The 9,643-nt window shown below is 34.2% G+C and overlaps 1 protein-coding gene across 1 annotated transcript in view; it reads right to left on the bottom strand.

The window, feature by feature from the left end:
* LOC112517965 (ribosome-recycling factor, chloroplastic) overlaps positions 1 to 5,849 on the bottom strand; it is a 7,549-nt gene extending 1,700 nt beyond the window's left edge. Inside the window, exons 1-9 of the mRNA XM_025125427.1 lie at positions 5,533 to 5,849; positions 5,311 to 5,398; positions 3,695 to 3,764; positions 3,473 to 3,568; positions 2,251 to 2,348; positions 1,697 to 1,808; positions 1,422 to 1,463; positions 1,287 to 1,343; positions 1,151 to 1,201 (exon numbers count right to left, since the gene is read on the bottom strand). Coding sequence (XP_024981195.1) covers positions 1,151 to 1,201; positions 1,287 to 1,343; positions 1,422 to 1,463; positions 1,697 to 1,808; positions 2,251 to 2,348; positions 3,473 to 3,568; positions 3,695 to 3,764; positions 5,311 to 5,398; positions 5,533 to 5,644 — 726 coding nt within the window. The 5' untranslated portion in view covers positions 5,645 to 5,849. The remainder of the gene's footprint in view (positions 1 to 1,150; positions 1,202 to 1,286; positions 1,344 to 1,421; positions 1,464 to 1,696; positions 1,809 to 2,250; positions 2,349 to 3,472; positions 3,569 to 3,694; positions 3,765 to 5,310; positions 5,399 to 5,532) is intronic.
* Positions 5,850 to 9,643: the final 3,794 nt, after the last annotated feature.

The raw sequence follows: 9,643 nt of genomic DNA, 5'->3' as shown, positions 1-9,643 counted from the left end.
TATATATATATATATATATATATATATATATATATATATATATATATATATATATATATATATATGAAGAGTTCAAACGAGAACACCTTCTTTTTACGAGAATGCGAGAACACCCTTTTACTATAGACAATCACATGTGATACTATTATTTCATCACATATGATACACATGTGATACTAAATCAGAGACGCGAGCGATTTTTGATGCAATCATGGTTGCGAGCCAAGTCGCCCTTACACCACTAAGCCCTATCACAAGTATTATCACATATGATAAGGGCGTTGTTGATATGATACTATAATCATAGACGCATACAACCTTTGGCACGGCCTAAGTCGTAGAACACGTCGTTTGCACATCACAGGATGAAAATTATAATTTCTAAACCAAGGGTTAGAAAATAGAAATTATTAACAAAACACACGAACGAAAATCATAATTCTCTCTATATTATTATTATAAAAATAGTCTTTGATTAAATATCCAAAATAGAACTTAGAATGACAAATTTACAACTTCGTTTTAATCATCAGTCCATGACGTGTATGAATTCGTGAAACTGTGAGTGATGTGATTAGATAAATATATAAAAGTGTAAAATCTACAGTTAAAATTGTAACAACAAAAACTAAATAAAATTAAAAATACTAAAAGATTAAAAAAAATATAAACGTAACGCCTCATAATGTAAAAAACATTTCCTTTTCACAAGCCGGCGGTCTTAATGGAAACCGTTTTTGTACATTTTACTCACCCTAGACCCTACTTTTGCACAGGATTTACTGGATCCGTTTGGTTTGGTTTGGTTTGGTTTTGGTTTGTTCATGCGTCACAATGACGTGAAAATTTTGTGGGCAAGCCAAGTCCCTGCTCGGTTAAATCAAATCAAACAGACCCAGTATATCCCGTCTGAAGGTGGGGTCTAGGGAGGATAAGATGTAAGTAGACCTGACCTCTACCCCAAAAAGTAAAACAGTTGTTTCCATGAAGACCTTTGTCTTGTGGAAAGCGTAACAAATAGAGAAAGTAGAGAATGATAAAGATTTAAAAGTCGGTCTGCAACTAACTTCCTACAATTTTTAGCCGATTTAACGGTTCATTTGGGAATTTTGGTTCCGGGGTTTGCGAAACATTGTAATAAAGATAATACCTGCAAATCAACCGATAAATCCTTTACGTTGTCTTCCGAGAGTTTTTTCTCCTGTACAGCATAACAAAGATGGTTAAAAAGTTAAAAACGAATAAATTTTTGCTACAGGTGAGAAATACAAGTTTATAGTTTAAACCTTTTCAAGTTTATCATACGATTTAATCGCATCTCTTCTTATGTTTCTGATTGCTACCTACATAACCGAAGAAAAAAATACGATCAAGAAAAATTTTAAACAAGAACGAGACGAGCAAACGGCCTAAAAACGTACTTTCCCTTCCTCAGCCTGCTTCGAAACAATTTTTGACAGTTCCTGCAATCGCAAGCACAATCAAGCTATAAAGATTCAGAAATGTGTCGTTGGGGGTACAATAATTGGTTTATTTTTGTCATCAAAATGCGGAATACGGGTCATTGACCCAATGGGATCCGGGTGTTACTGGTAGATCCCAACCTCCCTGGAATCAAGGGTTCAAGTCTCACATTTTGCTGTTTATAAATATTATATGCTTTAAAAAATGAGAAATACGGGTATAAAGGGACCACCTTTCTCCTGTCCGATGTGAGCTGTGGAATGGATAATCGTATCATTTCACCATCGTTACTCGGAGTCAAACCAAGATCGGAGTTGACTATGGCCTTCTCGATAGCCTTTAAGCTGAAAAAAGGACCCAATCAAACTAGGCATCCTTAATGTTTATTAAATTAAAAATAATTGTGATCAACTTCAACAACAAAACGGCGTGTGTTTGGTAAGTAGACGGACTGGATGGGCAAGAACGAGGTAGGCAAATGAAAAGTCATGCAAGGTTTTAGGGTTTTTACTTGACAAGGGTAAATTAGTAACTTACCAATCTTGTCTCATTTCCCTTATTTTTTTTCCATCTATTCTGGTGGGACCAAAAAAGTGCAGTTTTGTCCCACTCGGTCTTATCCTGTCACATCCTGGCTCGGGTGCCAAGCACATGAAATCGGTCTACTTTTTCATAGAAACTTGTAAAAAAAATTCCACCCGGAAATGCAGCAAATTGTGGTAAGAGTTTCGTTATCACTTGATTTATGTTGGAGCTACGAAGGTTGGCCGACAAAAGATCACGTACCTAGATTTGTCGTAAGGCTGAATTAATAGAGAGCTCGAATCAGGAGTGCTGATTTGCGCTATGGTCTTCAAATTGACAGGTGAACCATAGTACTCCACCTAGAGAGACATGCTAAAATCATAAACGGAATACATAGATAATTGTAATAACGAGAGACAAAAATGGAGGCTCCCCACAACCGCGCCATATGCGGTCAATCGTGGTCGACCTATGTTTTCCATAACAATCTTTTCTGGGAAGAAAATCCGCCTTCTAAGGTGCGTTTGGTACGACAGGACTGGACCAGACAGGACAGAACTGGACAAGCGAGAGTGAGCAGGCCGGGTGAAAGAAGTGTGGAAGGTTTCAGGGTTTTAATTTGACATGGGTAGTTTAATAATTTACCGGTCTTCTATCATCTCCCTGATTTTTGTTCCACTTATTTTGGTGCCTATCCTGTTACGACAAGACTGGACCAAACAGGACGAAACTGGACAAGCGAGAGTGAGGTAGGCAGGTGAAAGAACTGTGGAAGATTTCAGGGTTTCAATATGGCATGGGTAGTTTAGTAATTTACCAATCTTGTATCATCTCGTTGATTTTTGTTCCACTTATTTTGGTGGGCCAAAAAACACTCAGAACCATATTGTTACGACAAGACAGGACTAGACCGGAGGAAACTGAACAAGAAAGAGTTAGGTAGATGGGTGAAAGAACTGCAGAAGGTTTCAAGGTTTCAATATGACATGGGTAATTTAGTAGTTTACCAATCTTATATCATCTCCCTGGTTTTTGTTCCACTTATTTTGGTGGGGCAAAAAAAAAACAGATCCATCCTGGTACGATAGGACAGGACCAGGACGAAACTGTACAAGTGAGAGTGAGGTAGGCGAGTGAAAGAACTATGGAAGGTTTCCGGGTTTTAATTTGACTGAGTAGTTTAGTAATTTACCAATCTTATCTCATCTCCCTGATTTTGTTCCACCTATATTGGTCTAAGAAAAAAAAAATTGCCCTACTCAGTCTCATCCTGTCCCAATCTAATGTCTTTCAGGGACAAGTTTTTATTCTGCCATATCTCGTCTTGTCCCACATACCAAACGCACCCCTAACAATTTCCACATCAAATACAAAATCATATCTATGTGATAAAACGCCAAACAACCCAACACTTTTCCGTCAAGAAACTAATCTATCAAATGCTGACTCAATTTAAACAAATCAAAAGTGGAGGAGCTCAAACCTCGACTTTATCAAGCATTGCGGGATTTGATCGACCCGTTCTTATAGAATTGAAATTCGATAGCACACTATCGATGGCCTTCTCCATCCTCTCTCTCTAAAGCATATCAAGAAATGAAAACAAACATTACTTGATAATGAAGGTGAATATTTCAAGTTTTTAACACAAGTCATAAGATTTACGAAGTTAAAAGGAATGCATAGCTTCGTTTAATCAACTTACAGCATTCTTTTCAATTAGAAATTTCTCCGCCTCTATTTCTTCCATGGTGGCACACTTAATGGTTGCATTTCTGAAAAGAAAAAAGAACGGATTCCACATTCGCATTCATTATATCTAAACCCACAAACACATGCCATGGGATCGAACCCATGATTGTGTAATCTAATGCCTCAAACTCAAAGCAACAAAATAACCCGAATAACCTTCAAATCAAAATACCATTTTAAGATGGGTCCATAGTTATAATCAATCACAGACAATGTGCAAGGCACCATTACAAACTACCTCACTTAAATTTATAATTAAGCACAACATAATCCCAAAACCATCACATCATCCATGAAACCTGTAAAATCCCAAGCCAACGGTACCAGATATTGTTCGCTTTGTCCACAATTGGACTCAAGATTTTAATATGTGTCTGATAGAGGAGACATCCAGTCCCTTATAAGGCAACTTTCATTCTCTTCCCCAACCAATGTGGGATCTTACAATCCACCCCGTAGGAGCCCGGCGTCCTTGCTGGCACACTAGTCCGCTCCCGGCTCTGATACCATTTCTAACATTCCAGGCCAACCGTACCAAATATTGTCCTCTTTGTCAACACCTAGACTCGATTTTTAAAACACATCTTATAGAGGAGATATCGGGTCCCTTGTAAGGCAACTTTCGTTCCTCTCCCCAACCAATGTGGGATCTTATAAAACCCGTGTGAATATCTGAACCCACATTCGATTACTCTCCAAAAGAGCTCTTGAGGAGAGAAAGGGAGGTTCCAAAATGTATCAAGGAGAAATTGTCCAAGTCTAGCTAATGTGGGATTCTGTCACGCCCTCACCAACAGAGGCTAGACGGGCACAAATTGTGGAAAGTGTCGAGAGGGAGCTAGACGAGTATAGATTGCCCCCGAGTGTTAGTCCCTAAAGTGGTAGACCTGACTCTCTGATACCATGTAACGATATGCCATTGGATTACTCGCCCAAATAGCTCTTGGGAGAAGGGAAGGTTCCAGGATATATCGAGGAGAAATGGTCCAATTCTAGCGTGTGGGACTCTAACCAACCATACATAACATCCCGGACCAACCGTACCAGATATTGTCCGTTTTGTCCCAATCTTGACTCACAATTTTTAAAACACGTCTGATAGAGGAGGTCTCCGGTTCTTATAAGGCAACCTCCGTTCCCCTCCCCAACCAATGTGGGATCTTACACAATATCTCCATGGGGCATTCCATTTCTAACTCCCAGATCAACAAGAATAACCTCTAATAAACCACAAGGCTGGTGCCCGATTGGTTTGAGCTTGGGCTCCAAAGGTCAAAAGTGCCTGGAGGTCTCAAGTCCAATGAGGAATAAAAATCCCCTTGTGGCCACTGTAAAGCGGGTGGACGCCTTGGGATTAGTCGGCTCGCTTAGTTGGTTGGATATCCACGTTAATCAAAAAAGGAAAAAGAAAGAATAACCTCTGATAAACTAAAACAATGGTAAATTTGTGATGGATAGCCAAATTATCAATGGTTAAGCCACTAAATACAATTATCCTCATGAATTCAACTATCAAAACAAGTAAGAAAAAACATGAAAAACAGATACCAAATTGCCAATTTAAGTCACCTCTTCTGTGGCAGCCCCTTAACAACAATCGTATTCCTTGCTCTCAATTTCACATAATTCGCAGAAGAGCTCCATGACAACAGATTCCCTGAAGCCAAAATTGCAATTCAAAGAACAATAAGTCACTATTCATGACAATTCCACAATCAAATTGAAGAAAAACCGAAAAGTAGTCAAACGAGAATGGAAATATAGAATGAATTAGAAACTAGATAAAAATACCTTGAAGAGAGAGGAGTGATTTTGGGGGGGTTCGCAGTTTGGCGGTAATTCTGGGTTGTTGGCAAATGGAACGCACAGATGATGTAGCAGGTGACAATGACGACATCGCCATTTTTATCTGAAATTGAAGCTTGAAAATCTTCGAATTAGAGAAAGGGGCAACAGGTTTTGGATTATATAGTCTTGAGAGGAACTCAGGAAACGGAAAAGGGTCGGAGATCGTTGTTTGGATAAGAGGGTCTACGAAGTAGAAACAGCCAGTCAAAATTTACAGCGGCAGTTCCTCCATTTTCATCTTCTTTCCCCCAATTTCGAACATGGACTGTTTGGATTTTGGGCTTCGATTGATTTGTATGTTTGTGTTTGTTAGACTAGAAAATGGGTCGGGTCGGGTCGGTCATTTTCAAGGTTATTGGTTTAACAGATTTTTTATAATAATCTTTAAAATAAAAAAAACATGAAAAAGTTGCAAGTTTAGAGATTTCTTAAAAACTTGATTTTTTTGATAGAAAAATAATTATTTTATTTTATTTCAAGATTAAAATATAATTATTTTATATAGAGTTTTTCCTTAAAAAATGTATTGGAATAATAAATTAGAAAATATTATAATTTATGTTAAAATCTCTAAAATATGAAATCTGTTGGAGTTGAATATAATTCTTTTTAAATATTTTAACTTTTGGTTATATATTTTAAACTTTTATAGGGAACATGTTGGACTTGCTCTTAGAGACTGTTTACCAAACAATTACCCGGATAAGCATAATCATTTACAGATAGAATTCAACATTATCACTTACTTATCGAATAAGATTTTAGCCTACCTAAACATTATCGTATGCAATAATTTTATCTCGATAAGTGCTAATTGTGGTAAAACCCGTCGCCCTCACTTACAGGACAAGACTATCGTTCTTGTCTTCAATCTTATCGTGTAAGATTTTTGGTTTTTATCATATTCATCCGATAAAGCAATGTGACTTTGTAAGTGCTTACCCAGGTAAACGTTTGGTAAATGGTTCATTGGAGAAATTTAGGGGTTGTTTGGATAAAGCAGGGAAATGAAAATGACAAATAATGAAAATAAAAATGAGTTTCAATTCCCCCAATTGACACTGAATGAAAATTTGGGTTTTTTGGGGAAATGAATCAATTATATTACATAAAACCAAACAGTTTTTTTTATATTCAATCTCATTAACGACTGTTTAACACCTCTATCCAAACACCCCCTTAATTAAAATTAAAGCAAATTATATGTTTCATTCCTGTGGTTAGGTGTTTTTAACAACACTTGTTTCTTTTCTGAAAATTTAACTGATTGTATATTTGTGGTTGCATTTTTACAACAAGTTGGGTTCTTAATAACAACAGGGCCATGTCATTAATTTATTTATGAACGAAACTCATAAAAAAAACAATGATAGAGACCGAACTCATTAAAAATGCAACCATATGGATGTAGCTCGTTAAAAAACACAACTGCAAAGACATGTTCTGTTAAATTTAAAAGAAAAAAAAAGGAAAGAATTGTAAAAGAACACCTAACTATATGGACGAACAAGTAATTTATGGGTTATTTACCAAACATTTACCCGATAAGCCCTTATAGGTAAGATTTAATTTTGTCACTTATTTATCAGATAAGATTTTAATCCACCAAAACAGTATCATATGCAACAATTTACCCGGAAAGCGCTAAACATGATAAGAGTAATCTCCTTCACTTATCGGGTAAGACTCTCAGTCCCTGCCTTCGCTCTTATCGAATAAGATTCTTGATTTTTGTCATATTCATCCCGTAAGGTAAGGTAAGCACTTACCCAAGTAAAACGTTGGATAAACAACCCATTTGCTCTTAAAACTTATTTATAAGAATAAATCACAAATTTAGATCATATAGTTGTATGAAAATAATTATAAATATCATTAGTGTCGTTTTAATTTTATTACAGATTAGATCTCTGATTTTTATATGAAAAAATAGAAGTCCCTGCCTACTGAACGAATACAACAAATACGGTAGAAAATAGAATAGAAAATATGTTTTTTGAAAAATGATTTATTCTAGAATGAAAATGAGAATGAGTTTCCATTCCCTCCAGTTTAATCTGGAATGAAAATTTGAGCTTCTGGAAAATGAACTCAGTATATTATATAATATCAAACAGTTTCTTTTATTTTTCATTTACATTGATTATTATTTAATACTTTTAATCAAACAGCCCCTCCTCAATTTATGTATGAAATATATTCCATTATAATTCCCACTATCACATAATCATTGTTTAATCGTTGGCTTGAGTTTTATGTGAAATAAAATGGAAAGAGTACATATTTATCAATATACCCTCAAAATAAAATTAATTCTCTTATAAAACATCAAATACGTCGTTCTTTTTGCATCTTATTTATTCTTTAAGTTTTATTTATTGCATTTCATTCTCTTTAAACTTTTACTTTGTTATCCTCAAAATTCCATTTTTATACTTTTTTTTATATATTTTAGCTGATTTATGTAATTTATTAAATATTATAAATGTATAAAATAAAAACTAAAAATTACATTAACATTGTATTTTAGTATCACTGTAATCGTCTTGACGATAACTTTCTAATGTTTTGTTATAAATAATATTTATTTTTTATTATAATAAATAACTTACATAATTAATTAAAAAATGGAAAAAAAATAAAATGAAAAAATGAGAAAGTAAAACGAAAGGGATAAAGTATTTATAAATATAATTTTCTGTATTTATTATTTTATGAATAAGAAATAAAATAATAAATATTTAGGTCCTTTTAACGTGAGCTTTTTAGTCAATATGTTATGCTAGATGTTTTGTATTTTTAAAATATTATTCGATAATTTTCTAATTATTTGGTAGAAAATATTAAACGACTGATTATAAGTAAATTAATCATTTTACCTGTCATGTTATATTTTGTCATGTCTTGTCTGGGTACCAAAATGCACCCGAACGAAACAAGCACAAAATGGTCTTTATTTTAATTTTAAATTAAATGAAGGGGAAAAAACAACTTGAATATGATTTTATCGTGGAAAAGGGACTATTTGATTGTTAAATGGTTGCAATTTTTTGTACATGAGTAATGTGAAATTAAGGGGTTGTTTGTTTATCTCTTAATAGTTCTATTAAGAGACAACATCTGAATCGTTAAGACGTGAATCTCGATTGACCAAAAAAAAAGTCTGACTCTTAATTGTTCTAAAACCCTCTGAATGATTTTGTATCATAAGTCTCCCTTAACCATTAAAAACTCTAATTTCATTGCAAACAGTTACATTTCATTTTGCATTATATCAGGAGAGCCTATTAATCATTATGACCATTTAATCATTCAACAACTATTAAACAACCCCTTATACGTACTATTATTAAAAGTAATAACATATGAATCTTACAACATATCATGATTAAAAAGAGGACACGGTATAATCCAATATAATGCACAATGACAACTCATCTTTGTTCACTCGCTCTTTCTGGTCACATTTTCTTGGTTGTAATTTAGAAACGCTTTTTTTCATTCGAGACGTTTTTATTTTTTTTATTACTTTGTCACACTTTTCATAAGTCGGGAGTTATTTATTTTATCCTTAGTTAGTGTAAAGGTCAGATATATGTACATCTTATCCTTCCTAAACCCTGTCTCCAGGTGGGTCATACTGAGGTTGTTTAGTTCGATTTTATCTTTAATTTGTTTAAGGGTGTCGTTTGATATGTAGAAAAACTGATAAATTGTCGTTCAGATATTTTATAGCGTTTGGTGTATTGATTTTGGTTTCTAATTTTTCTAAGGCTAAAATAATCAATCTTTTAGAACACGTAAAATAATGTTGCAAGAAAATTAATATTTAAAGGTAAGGCTATGTCTGGAAAACTGGCTGATAAGCTAATTATTATTTGAAAACTACCTAAAAGTTAATTACATTTTGATAAAATGGATTCAGGTTAATTATTTAAAGGTAAGGCTATGTCTGGAAAACGGTGATATTTTAGCCGTCTTTTGGACTATGTATTCAGGAAATGGATTCAAGTTACGTGACATTCTAAAATATATATATATATATATATATATA

This window comes from Cynara cardunculus (assembly GCF_001531365.2).
Source record: "Cynara cardunculus var. scolymus isolate 2C chromosome LG 9, CcrdV1, whole genome shotgun sequence".
NCBI lineage: Eukaryota > Viridiplantae > Streptophyta > Magnoliopsida > Asterales > Asteraceae > Cynara > Cynara cardunculus.
Note: the sequence above shows the minus strand (reverse complement) of the source record. Positions and strands in the feature narration are given on the sequence as shown.